This window comes from Oncorhynchus keta, unplaced genomic scaffold (genome assembly GCF_023373465.1).
Source record: "Oncorhynchus keta strain PuntledgeMale-10-30-2019 unplaced genomic scaffold, Oket_V2 Un_contig_2177_pilon_pilon, whole genome shotgun sequence".
Lineage (NCBI taxonomy): Eukaryota > Metazoa > Chordata > Actinopteri > Salmoniformes > Salmonidae > Oncorhynchus > Oncorhynchus keta.
Genome location: NW_026282598.1, coordinates 471,372 through 490,000, shown reverse-complemented (window position 1 = coordinate 490,000; position 18,629 = coordinate 471,372). Strand labels below are relative to the sequence as shown.

The 18,629-nt window shown below is 49.2% G+C and overlaps 1 protein-coding gene and 2 long non-coding RNA genes across 18 annotated transcripts; 1 reads left to right on the top strand and 2 right to left on the bottom strand.

Annotated features, from left to right (window-relative positions):
- Positions 1-3,493: 3,493 nt before the first annotated feature.
- On the top strand, positions 3,494-17,407 carry plk1 (polo-like kinase 1 (Drosophila)). The gene is made up of 10 exons (XM_052504995.1): positions 3,494-4,441; positions 4,853-5,021; positions 6,218-6,362; positions 8,592-8,658; positions 8,742-8,754; positions 9,826-9,857; positions 10,808-11,030; positions 11,448-11,588; positions 12,515-12,951; positions 16,739-17,407. Exons 1-10 carry the CDS (start codon positions 4,079-4,081, stop codon positions 16,928-16,930), a joined length of 1,782 nt encoding a protein of 593 aa, XP_052360955.1. The 5' UTR covers positions 3,494-4,078; the 3' UTR covers positions 16,931-17,407.
- On the bottom strand, positions 6,387-7,925 carry LOC127921213 (uncharacterized). Of its 14 annotated transcripts, none has more exons than XR_008108433.1 (5): positions 7,792-7,925; positions 7,201-7,299; positions 6,959-7,149; positions 6,853-6,905; positions 6,387-6,758 (listed from the first exon to the last, which is right to left on the bottom strand). It is a non-coding gene; the product is annotated as an uncharacterized LOC127921213 (long non-coding RNA). The 14 variants fall into 14 exon arrangements; XR_008108439.1 differs by lacking the exon at positions 6,853-6,905 and having other exon boundaries at positions 6,387-6,804; positions 6,959-7,050; positions 7,104-7,149; positions 7,201-7,246; positions 7,516-7,882; XR_008108438.1 differs by lacking the exon at positions 6,853-6,905 and adding an exon at positions 7,516-7,607 and having other exon boundaries at positions 6,387-6,804; positions 7,700-7,882.
- On the bottom strand, positions 8,966-9,747 carry LOC127921214 (uncharacterized). Of its 3 annotated transcripts, none has more exons than XR_008108444.1 (3): positions 9,723-9,747; positions 9,442-9,509; positions 8,966-9,090 (listed from the first exon to the last, which is right to left on the bottom strand). It is a non-coding gene; the product is annotated as an uncharacterized LOC127921214 (long non-coding RNA). The 3 variants fall into 3 exon arrangements; XR_008108445.1 differs by lacking the exon at positions 9,723-9,747 and adding an exon at positions 9,684-9,708; XR_008108446.1 differs by lacking the exon at positions 9,723-9,747 and adding an exon at positions 9,645-9,669.
- Positions 17,408-18,629: the final 1,222 nt, after the last annotated feature.

Genomic DNA, 18,629 nt, shown 5'->3' with positions numbered 1-18,629 from the left:
TGTCCCCACTACAACACTGTGATCTATATAGTTACTGTCCCCACTACAACACTGTGATCTATATAGTTACTGTCCCCACTACAACACTGTGATCTATATAGTTACTGTCCCCACTACAACACTGTGATCTATATAGTTACTGTCCCCACTACAACACTGTGATCTATATAGTTACTGTCCCCACTACAACACTGTGATCTATATAGTTACTGTCCCCACTACAACACTGTGATCTATATAGTTACTGTCCTCACTACAACACTGTGATCTATATAGTTACTATGTTACTGTCCCCACTACAACACTGTGATCTATATAGTTACTGTCCTCACTACAACACTGTGATCTATATAGTTACTGTCCCCACTACAACACTGTGATCTATATAGTTACTGTCCCCACTACAACACTGTCTATATAGTTACCCCCACTACAACACTGTGATCTATATAGTTACTGTCCCCACTACAACACTGTGATCTATATAGTTACTGTCCCCACTACAACACTGTGATCTATATAGTTACTGTCCCCACTACAACACTGTGATCTATATAGTTACTGTCCCCACTACAACACTGTGATCTATATAGTTACTGTCCCCACTACAACACTGTGATCTATATAGTTACTGTCCCCACTACATAACCCCCACTACAACACTGTGATCTATATAGTTACTGTCCCCACTACAACACTGTGATCTATATAGTTACTGTCCCCACTACAACACTGTGATCTATATAGTTACTGTCCCCACTACAACACTGTGATCTATATAGTTACTGTCCCCACTACAACACTGTGATCTATATAGTTACTGTCCCCACTACAACACTGTGATCTATATAGTTACTGTCCCCACTACAACACTGTGAACTCCAACACTGTATAGTTACTGTCCCCACTACAACACTGTGATCTATATAGTTACTGTCCTCACTACAACACTGTGATCTATATAGTTACTGTCCTCACTACAACACTGTGATCTATATAGTTACTGTCCTGACTACAACACTGTGATCTATATAGATACTGTCCCCACTACAACACTGTGATCTATATAGATACTGTCCCCACTACAACACTGTGATCTATATAGTTACTGTCCCCACTACAACACTGTGATCTACAATAGTTACTGTCCCCACTACAACACTGTGATCTATATAGTTACTGTCCCCACTACAACACTGTGATCTATATAGTTACTGTCCCCACTACAACACTGTGATCTATAGGTTACTGTACCCACTACAACTACTGTACTGACTAGGGGGAACTACACAACACTGTACTGAGAACTACTGTCCCCACTACAACACTGTACTGATCTAGTTAACTACAATGTTGACTAGGGTAAATCTCTTGACTAGCTTGTGATTTCAGACTGGCGCTGATTTCACTGAGGCTGATAAAAAAATGCACTGGTCATCTACAGTACTATAACCCCCTCTAGGGGGAACTACAATGTACTGACTAGGGGGAACTACAATGTACTGACTATGGAAGAACCCAAATGCACTGGTGTAAATGACCCCCCCCCCCTAATTACAGACAGAGTTTCGTATAGAGTCATATAGACAGAGTTATGTATAGAGTCATATAGACAGAGTTATGTATAGAGTCATATAGACAGAGTTATGTATAGAGTCATATAGACAGAGTTATGTATAGAGTCATATAGACAGAGTTATGTATAGAGTCATATAGACAGAGTTATGACTAGGGTCAACTAGACAGAGTTATGACTATGGAAAAACATATAGACAGAGTTATGTATAGAGTCATACAGACAGAGTTATGTATAGAGTCATACAGACAGAGTTATGTATAGAGTCATATAGACAGAGTTATGTATAGAGTCATATAGACAGAGTTATGTATAGAGTCATATAGACAGAGTTATGTATAGAGTCATATAGACAGAGTTATGTATAGAGTCATATAGACAGAGTTATGTATAGAGTCATATAGACAGAGTTATGTATAGAGTCATATAGACAGAGTTATGTATAGAGTCATATAGACAGAGTTATGTATAGAGTCATATAGACAGAGTTTCGTATAGAGTCATATAGACAGAGTTATGTATAGAGTCATATAGACAGAGTTATGTATAGAGTCATATAGACAGAGTTATGTATAGAGTCATATAGACAGAGTTATGTATAGAGTCATATAGACAGAGTTATGTATAGAGTCATATAGACAGAGTTATGTATAGAGTCATATAGACATATAGACAGAGTTATGTATAGAGTCATATAGACAGAGTTATGTATAGAGTCATATAGACAGAGTTATGTATAGAGTCATATAGACAGAGTTATGTATAGAGTCATATAGACAGAGTTATGTATAGAGTCATATAGACAGAGTTATGTATAGAGTCATATAGACAGAGTTATGTATAGAGTCATATAGACAGAGTTATGTATAGAGTCATATAGACAGAGTTATGTATAGAGTCATATAGACAGAGTTATGTATAGAGTCATATAGACAGAGTTATGTATAGAGTCATATAGACAGAGTTTCGTATAGAGTCATATAGACAGAGTTATACTTCTCCACATTTTAGCTACCGTTGTATCAATATGTTTTGACCATGACAGTTTACAGTCCAGGGTTACTCCAAGCAGTGTAATTATTTATTACAATATTTAGTTGAGGTTTAGGATTTAGTGAATAATTTGTCCCAAATACAATGCTTTTAGTTTTTTTGAAATATTTACGACTAATTTATTCGTTGCAGTACGTTTGCCAATCGGTTGTGCAGATCCTGTTTCCTCATCCCTCTCAACCATTTTTCAATTCCTCATCAATCTACGGGTCAGATCAGCCCTCCTCCTCGGCCAGAGCGTCCAGTGTCTCTGAACGGTCCTGATAGCCGAAACGCACTGAATTTACGAATGGATAATCTGACACTGCTCTGAATTTGTGTCCTCTGGCACTACAGACTGAGTTTACTAACACACCCAATATATGCGTGAACTTGTCCAAATAGTTTTTGTTGGGAAGCATGACGCTGCCTTTACGCTAACCTAAAAACCAGTGGTGTGAACTACTTAAGTAAAAATACTTTAAAGTACTAATTTGAAGTACTACTTATGTATTTACTTTACTATTTATATTGTTGACAATTTTTACTTTTACTTTCACTACATTCCTAAAGAAATTGTCGTGAATTTGGTGAGAGAAGTCCGACTCATCAGTTTCAGACGGAGTTTACATTTGTCAACAGTTCTATTGTTTATATTTACCTAAAACATACAAGTATTGTTTATCGGCGATGGATTGTAAATAATAACGTTTTATAACGTGTTTTTCTAAGTCACACGAAATAATATGATCTCCAAGGTGCGTTTGTGAAAATACAAACTACTACATTTCCCACAATTCATTTTGGTTATCGTCTGTTTTTTTTTTTTGGTCGGTGATTGGTTCGAGTTTTAGCAAGATAGGGGCGTTATCAACAGGATTTTAACCAATCGGTGCTCGCGCATATAAACGTCCTGCTCGGTAATTGGCTCATGGTTGAAACCTTCCCATGTTGCTTAGCGGCTGCAGCTTGTAATTTGAAATGGTCAGGACCAATCACAGGCGGCCGTAACGACCGGAGCAGCATTTAAACGTACAGCTAGCTAGTTGACGCTGTTGTTCAAACGAAGAGCGAAGTACACGGCGGCGGTGAGGGGAAAAAAACAACATTTATTACCTTTTTGTTTTGTTTTTTCAAACACTATTCAAGTATATTTAGTTAAATCGATTGATTATTAGGTATCGTACGCTACATTTGAGCTAATTTGGGGCACCTGAATTGGTTAGTTTTGATTTGAATTCAAGTGGTTTTGCTCGGAAGGGTGGATGGTTGGCTAGCTAGCCTGTCTCAAAGTGAGATATATAGATATATATATTCGATTTATTTTATTTTTTAAATTATATATATATTTTTTCTTATATTTTTGTCAACTTGTATCTTTTTTTTCTATTTTTTTGTTTTCGTAAATCTTTACAGCACTTTTTATTATTATTATTTTTTAATAATAATAATAATAATAATATATATAAAATGAGTGCGCCGGTAACCAAGGCGGTGAATCCGTCGACAACCGTCGACCCCAAATCGGCACCTCTCAAAGACATCCCGGATGTTCTCGTAGATCCCCGGACGCTGAAGAAATACAGCCGGGGACGATTCCTGGGCAAAGGAGGCTTTGCCAAATGCTACGAGATCACAGACATGGAAACCAGAGAGGTTTTCGCCGGTAAAGTCGTCCCCAAATCCATGATAGTCAAACCTCACCAGAGGGAGAAGATGAGCTCTGAAATCTCCATCCATAAGAGTCTCGACAATCCGCACATTGTGGGATTTCACGGTTTTTTCGAGGACGACGACTTCGTGTTTGTCGTGTTGGAGATTTGCAGGCGACGGGTGAGTTGGTTTTTTGTAAATAGTTTTTTAAACATTTTTACCTAGATAAGTTGTTCTTTGCTAACAGTGTATTTTTACTAGTTTACTGTAGCTTGAAACGTCCTCGTCTAGTCAACAAGACTTGTCGTTAACCACAACTTGTCTACAGGGTGACTAGCTGGGATTATATAAGTCGTTTTTAGGTTTATTACTTTTGTGCTTTTGAATGCAAGTTATTTACACCTCGTGAACTTCAACAGTAGTTATGATTTTGTGCAAACTACTGAAAGCTGTTTTTCTTGGTATGACAACTTAGGCTAAGTACATGTCCCCCCCCCCCAATCAGACATTCAGAAGTAAACCTTAAGACAAGTTAACCTAATGAGTTTATAATAGATGCTAACCCCCCTGTCTGTGTCCTTCCCCCTCCAGTCTCTGTTGGAGCTGCATAAGCGTCGTAAGGCTGTAACGGAGCCGGAGGCTCGGTATTATATGATGCAGCTGGTTAAAGGCTGTCAGTACCTCCACAACAACAGAGTGATACACAGAGACCTGAAACTGGGAAACATCTTCCTCAGCGATGACATGGATGTCAAGATAGGTACGCAGCGCACACACACTCCGTGTACGACTCACTGCAGAATGTACACCACTACACACACTCCGTGTACGACTCACTGCAGAATGTACACCACTACACACACTCTGTGTACGACTCACTGCAGAATGTACACCACTACACACACACTCCGTGTCACTGCACACCACTACACACACACTCCGACTCACTGCAGAATGTACACCACGGTACACACGGTTCAGAGAATGAACACCACTCACACGGTTCAGAATGAACACCACGGCACACATTCAGTGTGAACGACTCACTGCAGAATGAACACCACTACACACACACATGAACACTCACTGCAGAATGTTCACCACTAACACCACGGTGGGACTCACTTCAGAATGAACACCACGGCGGGCCGGTTCAGAGTGAACACCACGGCGGGCCGGTTCAGAGTGAACACCACGGTGGGCCGGTTCAGAGTGAACGCCACGGTGGGCCGGTTCAGAGTGAACACCACGGTGGGCCGGTTCAGAGTGAACACCACGGTGGGCCGGTTCAGAGTGAACGCCACGGTGGGCCGGTTCAGAGTGAACGCCACGGTGGGCCGGTTCAGAGTGAACGCCACGGTGGGCCGGTTCAGAGTGAACGCCACGGTGGGCCGGTTCAGAGTGAACGCCACGGTGGGCCGGTTCAGAGTGAACGCCACGGCGGGCCGGTTCAGAGTGAACGCCACGGCGGGCCGGTTCAGGTGAACGCCACGGCGGGCCGGTTCAGGGTGAACGCCACGGCGGGCCGGTTCAGGGTGAACGCCACGGCGGGCCGGTTCAGGTGAACGCCACGGCGGGCCGGTTCAGGGTGAACGCCACGGCGGGCCGGTTCAGGGTGAACGCCACGGCGGGCCGGTTCAGGGTGAACGCCACGGCGGGCCGGTTCAGGGTGAACGCCACGGCGGGCCGGTTCAGGGTGAACGCCACGGCGGGCCGGTTCAGGGTGAACGCCACGGCGGGCAATGCACCTCTATACACACACACACCTGGGCTGTATTCTTTAAGCCTCTATACACACACACACCTGGGCTGTATTCATTAAGCCTCTATACACACACACACACACCTGGGCTGTATTCATTAAGCCTCTATACACACACACACCTGGGCTGTATTCATTAAGCCTCTATACTCTGTACATCACCTTGTCTAAACACCTATCGGTCTTCTCCCCAGGTGACTTTGGCCTTGCCACTAAGATAGAGTTTGACGGGGAACGTAAGAAGACGTTGTGTGGAACACCGAACTACATCGCCCCAGAGGTTCTCTGTAAGAAGGGACACAGCTTCGAGGTCGACGTCTGGTCTCTGGGCTGTATCCTGTAAGTCAAACGCAGACTAGAACAAATGTCGCGGTATCTGTTTTCAAAGTAAATCTGGTCACAATACATTTAAACTGAGCAACAAACTACATTACTACTTACTAATACACATCTTGTTTTAGAGTCATTACAAAACACGGTCCTTTTTTTTTTATGCCAAGCATGGCAACAGACGAAGATGGGGCTGGTAACACATCTGTCATAGTGGCTTGTGGACCGTAAAGGGAGACCATACATATTCACCATCTCCCAATACTCTATCTGGGTCCAACAGGCATCATACTGACCACCTCAACACATATTTAATACTCTATCTGGGTCCAACAGGCATCATACTGACCACCTCAACACATATTTAATACTCTATCTGGGTCCAACAGGCATCATACTGACCACCTCAACACATATTTAATACTCTATCTGGGTCCCCCAGTAGGACCACCTCAACACATATTTAATACTCTATCTGGGTCCCCATCAGTAGGACCACCTCAACACATATTTAATACTCTATCTGGGTCCAACAGGCATCATACTGACCACCTCAACACATATTTAATACTCTATCTGGGTCCACCAGGCATCATACTGACCACCTCAACACATATTTAATACTATATCTGGGTCCCCCAGTAGGACCACCTCAACACATATTTAATACTCTATCTGGGTCCCCCAGTAGGACCACCTCAACACATATTTAATACCATATCTGGGTCCAACAGGCATCATACTGACCACCTCAACACATATTTAATACTCTATCTGGGTCCCCCAGTAGGACCACCTCAACACATATTTAATACTATATCTGGGTCCCAGGCATCAGACTGACCACCTCAACACATATTTAATACTCTATCTGGGTCCCCCAGTAGGACCACCTCAACACATATTTAATACTCTATCTGGGTCCAACAGGCATCATACTGACCACCTCAACACATATTTAATACTCTATCTGGGTCCAACAGGACCACAACACATATTTAATACTCTATCTGGGTCCCCCAGTAGGACCACCTCAACACATATTTAATACTTGGTGGGTCCCCCAGTAGGACCACCTCAACACATATTTAATACTATATCTGGGTCCCCCATCCACCTCTTTAATACTCTATCTGGGTCCAACAGGCATCATACTGACCACCTCAACACATATTTAATACTCTATCTGGGTCCCCCAGTAGGACCACCTCAACACATATTTAATACTCTATCTGGGTCCCCCAGTAGGACCACCTCAACACATATTTAATACTATATCTGGGTCCCCCAGTAGGACCACCTCAACACATATTTAATACTCTATCTGGGTCCCCCAGTAGGACCACCTCAACACATATTTAATACTCTATCTGGGTCCCCCAGTAGGACCACCTCAACACATATTTAATACTATATCTGGGTCCCCCAGTAGGACCACCTCAACACATATTTAATACTCTATCTGGGTCCAACAGGCATCATACTGACCACCTCAACACATATTTAATACTGTATCTGGGTCCCCCAGTAGTGGTATTTTGTAACAGACTCCATCTCTCTCAGGTACACTCTGCTGGTTGGTATAGTAACAGACTCCATCTCTCTCAGGTACACTCTGCTGGTTGGTATAGTAACAGACTCCATCTCTCTCAGGTACACTCTGCTGGTTGGTATTGTAACAGACTCCATCTCTCTCAGGTACACTCTGCTGGTTGGTATAGTAACAGACTCCATCTCTCTCAGGTACACTCTGCTGGTTGGTATTGTAACAGACTCCATCTCTCTCAGGTACACTCTGCTGGTTGGTATTGTAACAGACTCCATCTCTCTCAGGTACACTCTGCTGGTTGGTATTGTAACAGACTCCATCTCTCTCAGGTACACTCTGCTGGTTGGTATTGTAACAGACTCCATCTCTCTCAGGTACACTCTGCTGGTTGGTATTGTAACAGACTCCATCTCTCTCAGGTACACTCTGCTGGTTGGTATTGTAACAGACTCCATCTCTCTCAGGTACACTCTGCTGGTTGGTATAGTAACAGACTCCATCTCTCTCAGGTACACTCTGCTGGTTGGTATTGTAACAGACTCCATCTCTCTCAGGTACACTCTGCTGGTTGGTATTGTAACAGACTCCATCTCTCTCAGGTACACTCTGCTGGTTGGTATTGTAACAGACTCCATCTCTCTCAGGTACACTCTGCTGGTTGGTATTGTAACAGACTCCATCTCTCTCAGGTACACTCTGCTGGTTGGTAAACCTCCATTTGTAACAGACTCAACATCTCAACTACATCCCTGCTGGGTGAGTTAACACCACCCATTACATACCCTCTGGGTGACTACTGGTACCCTCTGGGTGAGTAACAGACTCCATCTGGGTCTCAGGTACACTCTGCTGGTTGGTATTGTAACAGACTCCATCTCTCTCAGGTACACTCTGCTGGTTGGTATTGTAACAGACCCATCTCTACTCTGGTTGGTAGGTAACACCACCCATTACACAGGTACCCTGGGTGAGTAAACCTCCATTGGGTGAGAACACCACCCATTACTACTACACTACCCTCTGGGTGAGTTAACACCACCCATTACACTACCCTCTGGGTGAGTTAACACCACCCATTACACTACCCCCTGGGTGAGTTAACACCACCCATTACACTACCCCCTGGGTGAGTTAACACCACCCATTACACTACCCCCTGGGTGAGTTAACACCACCCATTACACTACCCTCTGGGTGAGTTAACACCACCCATTACACTACCCTCTGGGTGAGGTAACACCACCCATTACACTACCCTCTGGGTGAGGTAACACCACCCATTACTACTACACTACCCCTGGGTGAGTTAACACCACCCATTACACTACCCCCTGGGTGAGGTTACCACTACCCTCTGGGTGAGTTAACACCACCCATTACTACTACACTACCCCCTGGGTGAGCTAACACCACCCATTACTACTACACTACCCCCTGGGTGAGCCAACACCACCCATTGCTACTACACTACCCCCTGGGTGAGCTAACACCACCCATTGCACTACCCCCTGGGTGAGCCAACACCACCCATTACACTACCCCTGGGTGAGCTAACACCACCCATTACACTACCCCCTGGGTGAGCCAACACCACCCATTACACTACCCTCTGGGTGAGCCCGCCCATTACTGCACCACCCATTGCTACTACACTACCCCCTGGGTGAGCCAACACCACCCATTGCTACTACTACACTACCCCCCCCTGGGTGAGCCAACACCACCCATTGCTACTACACTACCCCTGGGTGAGCCAACACCACCCATTGCTACTACACTACCCCTGGGTGAGCCAACACCACCCATTGCTACTACACTACCCCTGGGTGAGCCAACACCACCCATTGCTACTACACTACCCCCTGGGTGAGCCAACACCACCCATTGCTACTACACTACCCCTGGGTGAGCCCACTGGGTGAGCCAACACCACCCATTACTACACTACCCCCTGGGTGAGCCAACACCACCCATTGCTACTACACTACCCCCTGGGTGAGCCAACACCACCCATTGCTACTACACTACCCCCTGGGTGAGCCAACACCACCCATTGCTACTACACTACCCACTGGGTGAGCCAACACCACCCATTGCTACTACACTACCCCCTGGGTGAGCCAACACCACCCATTACTACTACACTACCCCCTGGGTGAGCCAACACCACCCATTACTACTACACTACCCCCTGGGTGAGCCAACACCACCCATACTACACTACCCCCTGGGTGAGCCAACACCACCCATTACTACTACACTACCCCCTGGGTGAGCCAACACCACCCATTACTACTACACTACCCCCTGGGTGAGCCAACACCACCCATTACTACTACACTACCCCCTGGGTGAGCCAACACCACCCATTACTACTACACTACCCCCTGGGTGAGCCAACACCACCCATACTACTACACTACCCCCTGGGTGAGCCAACACCACCCATTGCTACTACACTACCCCCTGGGTGAGCCAACACCACCCATTGCTACTACACTACCCCCTGGGTGAGCCAACACCACCCATTGCTACTACACTATCCCCTGGGTGAGCCAACACCACCCATACTACTACACTACCCCCTGGGTGAGCCAACACCACCCATACTACTACACTACCCCCTGGGTGAGCCAACACCACCCATACTACTACACTCCCCCCTGGGGGAGCCAACACCACCCATACTACTACACTCCCCCCTGGGGGAGCCAACACCACCCATACTACTACACTCGCCCCTGGGGGAGCTAACACCACCCATACTACTACACTACCCCCTGGGTGAATTAACACCACCCGTACCATCCCCTGGGTGAATTAACACCACCCATTCCCTCTACACTATCAAAGGTCATCTGTTTTTATGTCAGTTTCTTCATCTTCTCTCGTTTTTGTTCTGTAGCAAATCAACCCTGTGGCGGCGTCTCTGATCAAGCGGATGCTCCACGCCGACCCGTCCCAGCGGCCCACCGTCTCCCAGCTGCTGACCGACGAGTTCTTCACAGAGGGGTACATCCCCCTGCGTCTCCCCACCACCTGCCTCACCGTGCCCCCGCGCTTCTCTATCGCTCCCTCCTCTCTGGAGCCCAGCCAGAGACGCCCGCTCACCGCTCTCAACAACAAGGGTTAGATTCACACTACGTAGGGGTCTCTCTCCTTTCCTCCCTTCCTTTCCTTCAGCTCGGGTCTAGTGTCAGTCTCCTTTCCTCCCTTCCTTTCCTTTCCTTCAGCCTGGGGTCTAGTGTCAGTCTCCTTTCCTCCCTTCCTTTCCTTTCCTTCAGCCTGGGGTTTAGTCAGTCTCCTTTCCTTCCTTTCCTTCAGCCTGGGGTTTAGTGTCAGTCTCCTTTCCTTCCTTTCTTTCAGCCTGGGGTTTAGTCAGTCTCCTTTCCTTCCTTTCAGCCTGGGGTTTAGTCAGTCTCCTTTCCTTCCTTTCCTTCAGCCTGGGGTTTAGTCAGTCTCCTTTCCTTCCTTTCCTTCAGCCTGGGGTTTAGTCAGTCTCCTTTCCTTCAGCCTGGGGTTTAGTGTCTGTGTCTCTTCAGCAGGGACAGAGAAGGTGGAACAGAAAGATGAGCCACTGCTCAGAGAGATTCCCGAGGCCACAGACTGCCACCTGAGTGACCTGCTGCAGCAACTCGACACCTGCAACGCTGCCAAGCCCTCGGAGAGAGGACTCATACGCATGGGTACGAGACACACACACTGCCAAGCCCTCGGAGAGAGGACTCATACGCATGGGTACGAGACACACACACACTGCCAAGCCCTCGGAGAGAGGACTCATACGCATGGGTACGAGACACACACACTGCCAAGCCCTCTGAGAGAGGACTCATACGCATGGGTACGAGACACACACACACGCACACACACTGCCAAGCCCTCAGAGAGAGGACTCATACGCATGGGTACGAGACACACACACTGCCAAGCCCTCGGAGAGAGGACTCATACGCATGGGTACGAGACACACACACACACACACACTGCCAAGCCCTCGAAGAGAGGACTCATACGCATGGGTACGAGACACACACACACACACACACTGCCAAGCCCTCGAAGAGAGGACTCATACGCATGGGTACGAGACACACACACTGCCAAGCCCTCGGAGAGAGGACTCATACGCATGGGTACGAAACACACACACTGCCATGCCCTCGGAGAGAGGACTCATACGCATGGGTACGAGACACACACACACTGCCAAGCCCTCGGAGAGAGGACTCATACGCATGGGTACGAGACACACACACACTGCCAAGCCCTCGGAGAGAGGACTCATACGCATGGGTACGAGACACACACACACTGCCAAGCCCTCGGAGAGAGGACTCATACGCATGGGTACGAGACACACACACACACTGCCAAGCCCTCGGAGAGAGGACTCATACGCATGGGTACGAGACACACACACACACACTGCCAAGCCCTCGGAGAGAGGACTCATACGCATGGGTACGAGACACACACACTGCCAAGCCCTCGAAGAGAGGACTCATTCCCTCGGTTACGACACAGCCCAACATATCGACCTCTGTTAGGTATATGACGTGCTGTAGACAGGGTTTCTCTGACCCCTGACCTCTAACCCCTGTGTTTCCAGAGGAGGCAGAGGACCCAGCCTGTGTCCCCATCTTCTGGATCAGCAAGTGGGTCGACTACACACACGGACTGCCAAGCCCTCGGAGAGAGGACTCATACGCATGGGTACGGCACACACACTGCCAAGCACCATGGCAGAGGACTCATCGCATGGCAACCCTGTGTCACCATGTCACTGCCAAGCCCTCGGAGAGGACTCATACGCATGTCAACCACACCATGCCAAGCCCTCGGAGAGTCACCATGGGTAACCCTGTGTCACCATGTCAACCCTGTGTCACCATGTCAACCCTGTGTCACCATGTCAACCCTGTGTCACCATGTCAACCCTGTGTCACCATGTCATACGCATGGGTCGAGACACCTGTGTCACCCTCTGAATGGAGGGTTCAACCCTGTGTCACCATGTCAAGCCCTGTGAGAGGACTCAACGCATGGGTGAGTTTACACTGCACCAGGCCAAGCCCTGATGTCACGCATGTCAGACAGTCTTCAGTCACACATGCCAACCCTTTGTCATATCGCATGGCCGCAGACTACCTCAGTGTCCATGTGATGCTCTCTGAATGGAGGGTTGTGTGTGTGACCTCTGACCTCTGTTGCAACCCCTGGCTGTGGACAACAGCGTGGCTAACAGAGTTTGTTGTACTGCTCCCATAACCCTCTGGATGTCTGAAGGGGTTGAGCCTAGCTGACGGACCTCTTCACATCGGCCAAGATGGCTCGGAGAGCTGACTCATACTGGCGACGCCCAAGAAGGTTACACCACACTGCCATGCTGGAGACCTCATGCCCTGTGTCACCAGTCACGTTGTCGACCATGTCACTTCTGTAGCGTTGTTGCCTAGCTGTGACCTCTGTCACCATGGCAAACTTTTTGTTGTAGTACTTCTATAACTAGATATCTGAAGGGTTAGAGCCTAGCTGACCTGTGACCTCTGCCCTCCCCAGATCACGTTGTTGAGTACTTCCAACTAGATGTCGGAGCACCTCTGAAGGGTTAGAGCCCAACACCTCACCTCGTGATGGAGACTCAGACGCATGGCCCGTGACTGAACTACTTCAGCCCTGGTTCAGAACTCCAAGTCGGCCATCGCTCCACCATGTTCAACTCGGACCATGAGTACAGATCACACTGTCCTTCTCAGGTACTCTCCGCTCTCTCGGCTCCCTCCTCTCCTCCTGCTCTCCCTCGGCCCCTCCCTCTCCCTCCCTCTCCCTCCTGCTCAACTCTGGGTCTCGGCTCACTCCCTCTCCAAGCCCTCGGAGAGACTCCCTCTCCACACACTGCTCCCCCTCCTCTCTCTCTCTCTCTCTCGAGACTCCCTCCCTCCACCCTCCCTCTCCCTCGGACTCCCTCCCTCTCCTCCTCCCTCTCTCTCGGCTCACTCCCTCTCCTCCTCCTCTCTCTCTCTCTCTCGGCTCCCTCCCTCCCTCCTCCTCTCTCTCTCTCTCTCGGAAGTCCCTCTCCTCCTCTCTCTCTCTCTCTCGGCTCCCTCCCCCTCCTCCTCCTCTCTCTCTCTCTCTCCCTCCCCTCCTCCTCCCTCTCTCTCTCTCGGCTCCCTCTCCTCCTCCTCCTCCTCTCTCGGATCCCTCTGAGATCCTCCTCCTCTCTCTCTCTCTCGGCTCCCTCCCTCTCCTCCTCCTCTCTCTCTCTCGGCTCCCTCCCTCTCCTCCTCCCTCTCTCTCTCTCTCGGCTCCCTCCCTCTCCTCCTCCTCTCTCTCGCATCTCTCTCGGCTCCCTCCCTCTCCTCCTCCTCTCTCTCTCTCTCTCGGCTCCCTCCCTCTCCTCCTCCTCTCTCTCTCCCTCTCCTCCTCCTCTCTCTCTCTCGGCTCCCTCCCTCTCCTCCTCCTCTCCTCTCTCTCTCTCGGCTCCCTCCCTCTCCTCCTCCTCTCTCTCCCTCCTCTCCTCTCCCTCCTCGGCTCCCTCCCTCTCCTCCTCTCTCTCTCATCTCGGCTCCCTCCCTCTCTCCTCCTCTCTCTCTCTCGGCTCCCTCCCACTCTCCTCCTCCTCTCTCTCTCGGCTCCCTCCCTCTCCCTCCTCCTCTCTCTCTCTCAGGTGTCGGCTCCCTCCCTCCCTCCTCCTCCTCTGTCTCTCTCTGGCTCCCTCCCTCTCAGTTTTGACTCCTCCCTCTCTCTCTCGGCTCCCTCCTCTCCTCCTCCCTCCTCGGCCTCCCTCCCTCTCCTCCTCCTCCTCTCATCCTCTCTCGACTCCCTCCCTCTCCTCCTCCCTCTCTCTCTCCCTCTCTCGGCTCCCTCCATCTCATTTAACATTTACATTGCTAAGCCCCTCCCTCTCAGACGCTCTTATCCAGAGCGACTCTACAAATTGGTTCATTCAATTTATGACATCCAGTGAACAGTCACTTTTCAATAGTGCATCTCCCCATCTTTGGAGGGGGTGAGAAGGATTACTTATCCTATCCTAGGTATTCCTTAAAGAGGTGGGGTTTCAGGTTTGTCAGGAACCCCTCTGTCACCATGGAACCCCTCTGTCCATGTCAATTGTGTCATCCACACATGTCACCCTGGGGGCCATGTCAGTGTCATGTGACATGCTTTTGAATGGGGGAGCGGGTGACTGTACCTCTTCCAGGCTATCAGTGGTAGGGAGGGGTGCAGGCCGGAAGGTGGATGAACGCAGTGCCCTTGTTTGGACAGTCTTAGGGCCTGACAAGATGGGGGCCAGAGGTACCTCAGTGCCGCTCCTCACTGCTCCGCTAGGCAAGACCATGGTCTTGTAGGCGGATGCGAGGTTTTCAACTGGAAGCCAGTGGAGAGCGCGGAGGTAGCGGGGTAACGTAGATGAACTTGGGTTAGGTGTAGCTGACCTGACCTCTGGCCTGGAGATTCTGCGTGAGTTGTAGTACTTTAATGGCACAGAAGGGTTAGAGCCCAGCTGACCTGTGACCTCTGCCCTCCCCAGATCACGAGTTGAGTAATCCAGACGGAGATGACATGCCTGGATTCTGAGGACCTGCGCCAGAGCATCACGCCTGTGTGAGGCAGAGCTGGGAAGTCTGCCCAGACCTCAGGATGGTTGTTTAGAGCATGAACCTACAGGAACGGGACACCGCCAGATCCAACTTAGTTGAGAACTCTCAGGGTGTTGTCCAGGATCACGCCAAGGTTCTTAACTGGTCTGTAGTTGTTGACCTCGGAGGGATCCCTCTGAGGTTTTTTCAGAAGGGGTGCAACTCTCAGCTCCTCCGCTCTGAGGACGGAAGGGACGTCTCTCGCTCAGCGGTCAGGGATGAGTCGGATGAGCGAGGTGAGGTAAGGGAGAAGGTCTCCGGAAATGGTCTGGAGAAGAGAGGGGAGGGGATAGGGTCAAGGGGCAGGTTGTTGATAGGGCTCCCTCTCCTCCTCCCTCGGCTCCCTCTCCTCCTCCCTCGGCTCCCTCTCCTCCTCCCTCGGCTCCCTCTCCTCCTCTCTCGGCTCGTCCTCCTCCTGGTCTCTCGAAGATCCTCTTCTCTCAGGTTGTTGATCCTGTGTCCTCTCTGAGAGAGGGAGAGAGAAAGAGGTCAGAGCACAGGGTAGGGCAGTGTGAGCAGAACCAGCGGTGTCGTTTGACTTAGCAAACGAGGATCGGATGTCGTCGACCTTCTTTTCAAAATGGTTGACGAAGTCATCTGCAGAGAGGGAGGGAGGGGGGGGGGAGGAGGAGGAGGATTCAGGAGTGAGGAGAAGGTGGCAAAGAGCTTCCTAGGGTTAGAGGCAGATGCTTGGAATTTAGAGTGGTAGAAAGTGGCTTTAGCAGCAGAGACAGAGGAGGAAAATGTAGAGAGGAGGGAGTGAAAGGATGCCAGGTCCGCAGGGAGGCGAGTTTTCCTCCATTTCCGCTCGGCTGCCCGGAGCCCTCCCTCTCTCGGCTCCCTCTCCTCCTCCCTCTCCTCCTCCCTCTCTCGGCTCCCTCCCTCTCCTCCTCCCTCTCTCGGCTCCCTCCCTCTCCTCCTCCCTCTCTCGGCTCCCTCCCTCTCCTCCTCCCTCTCTCGGCTCCCTCCCTCTCCTCCTCCTCTCTCGGCTCCCTCCCTCTCTCTCGGTCTCACCAAGTTATTGTGATAATATAGAGATCTCTCTTCTGTAGGACCACACCAAGTTATTGTGATAATATAGAGATCTCTCTTCTGTAGGACCACACCAAGTTATTGTGATAATATAGAGATCTCTCTTCTGTAGGACCACACCAAGTTATTGTGATAATATAGAGATCTCTCTTCTGTAGGACCACACCAAGTTGATCCTGTGTCCTCTGATGGGAGCTGTGTCCTTCATCGACGAGAAGAGAGACTTCCGGACCTACAAGACGTCTCTGATCGAGGAGTTTGGCTGCTGTAAGGAGCTGGCCAGCAGGATGCGATACGCCCGACTGATGGTGGCCAAACTACTGTCCTGCAAGTCCTCCACGCCTCACTGACCAACCACCCTCCTCGCTCTGGCCCCGCAGCCAATCACAGCCCAGGGTGGTGGCCAAACTACTGTCCTCCACGCCTCACCGACCAACCACCTCGCTCTGGCCCCGCAGCCAATCACAGCCCAGGGTGGTGGCCAAACTACTGTCCTCCACGCCTCACCGACCAACCACCTCCTCGCTCTGGCCCCGCAGCCAGGTGTTTACCCCCCTCCAGACTATAATCTACTTCCTGCTGTCTGCTGGCCAATCAGAGTGCCTGAGGAGTGCTCAGGGTTGTCACAATAAGCCAGTCAGACAGCTGGATCTTCCAACGGTCTCTAATGTTGAAACGATGTCTTTATTATAGTCAAGTGGTCAGTCCCCCCTGTCTGTGTCTCTGGTCTGTGTTTGTCTGAATTAACACCCTGTCTGTCTCTCTGGTCTGTGTTTGTCTGAATTAACACCCTGTCTGTCTCTCTGGTCTGTGTTTGTCTGAATTAACACCCTGTCTGTCTCTCTGGTCTGTGTTTGTCTGAATTAACACCCTGTCTGTCTCTCTGGTCTGTGTTTGTCTGAATTAACACCCTGTCTGTCTCTCTGGTCTGTGTTTGTCTGAATTAACACCCTGTCTGTCTCTCTGGTCTGTGTTTGTCTGAATTAACACCCTGTCTGTCTCTCTCTGGTCTGTGTTTGTCTGAATTAACACCCTGTCTGTCTGGTCTGTGTTTGTCTGAATTAACACCCTGTCTGTCTCTCTGGTCTGTGTTTGTCTGAATTAACACCCTGTCTGTCTCTCTGGTCTGTGTTTGTCTGAATGAACACCCTGTCTGTCTCTCTGGTCTGTGTTTGTCTGAATTAACACCCTGTCTGTCTCTCTCTGGTCTGTGTGTTTGTCTGAATTAACACCCTGTCTGTCTCTCTGGTCTGTGTTTGTCTGAATTAACACCCTGTCTGTCTCTCTCTGGTCTGTGTGTTTGTCTGAATTAACACCCTGTCTGTCTCTCTCTGGTCTGTGTGTTTGTCTGAATTAACACCCTGTCTGTCTCTCTGGTCTGTGTTTTGTCTGAATTAACACCCTGTCTGTCTCTCTGGTCTGTGTTTGTCTGAATTAACACCCTGTCTGTCTCTCTCTGGTCTGTGTGTTTGTCTGAATTAACACCCTGTCTGTCTCTCTGGTCTGTGTCTTTGTCTGAATTAACACCCTGTCTGTCTCTCTGGTCTGTCTGTTTTGTCTGAATTAACACCCTGTCTGTCTCCCTGGTCTGGTCTGTTAGTTGTCTCTCTGGTCTGTGTTTGTCTGAATTAACACCCTGTCTGTCTCCCTGGTCTGGTCTTTGTCTGTTAACACCCTGTCTGTTGTGTCTGAATTAACCTGTCCCTGTCTGTCTGTCTGTCTGTCTGGTCTGTGTTTGTCTGAATTAACACCCTGTCTGTCTCTCTGGTCTGTGTGTTTGTCTGAATTAACACCCTGTCTGTCTCTCTGGTCTGTGTGTTTGTCTGAATTAACACCCTGTCTGTCTCTCTGGTCTGTGTTTGTCTGAATTAACACCCTGTCTGTCTCTCTCTGGTCTGTGTGTTTGTCTGAATTAACACCCTGTCTGTCTCTCTGGTCTGTGTGTTTGTCTGAATTAACACCCTGTCTGTCTCTCTGGTCTGTGTGTTTGTCTGAATTAACACCCTGTCTGTCTCTCTGGTCTGTGTTTGTCTGAATTAACACCCTGTC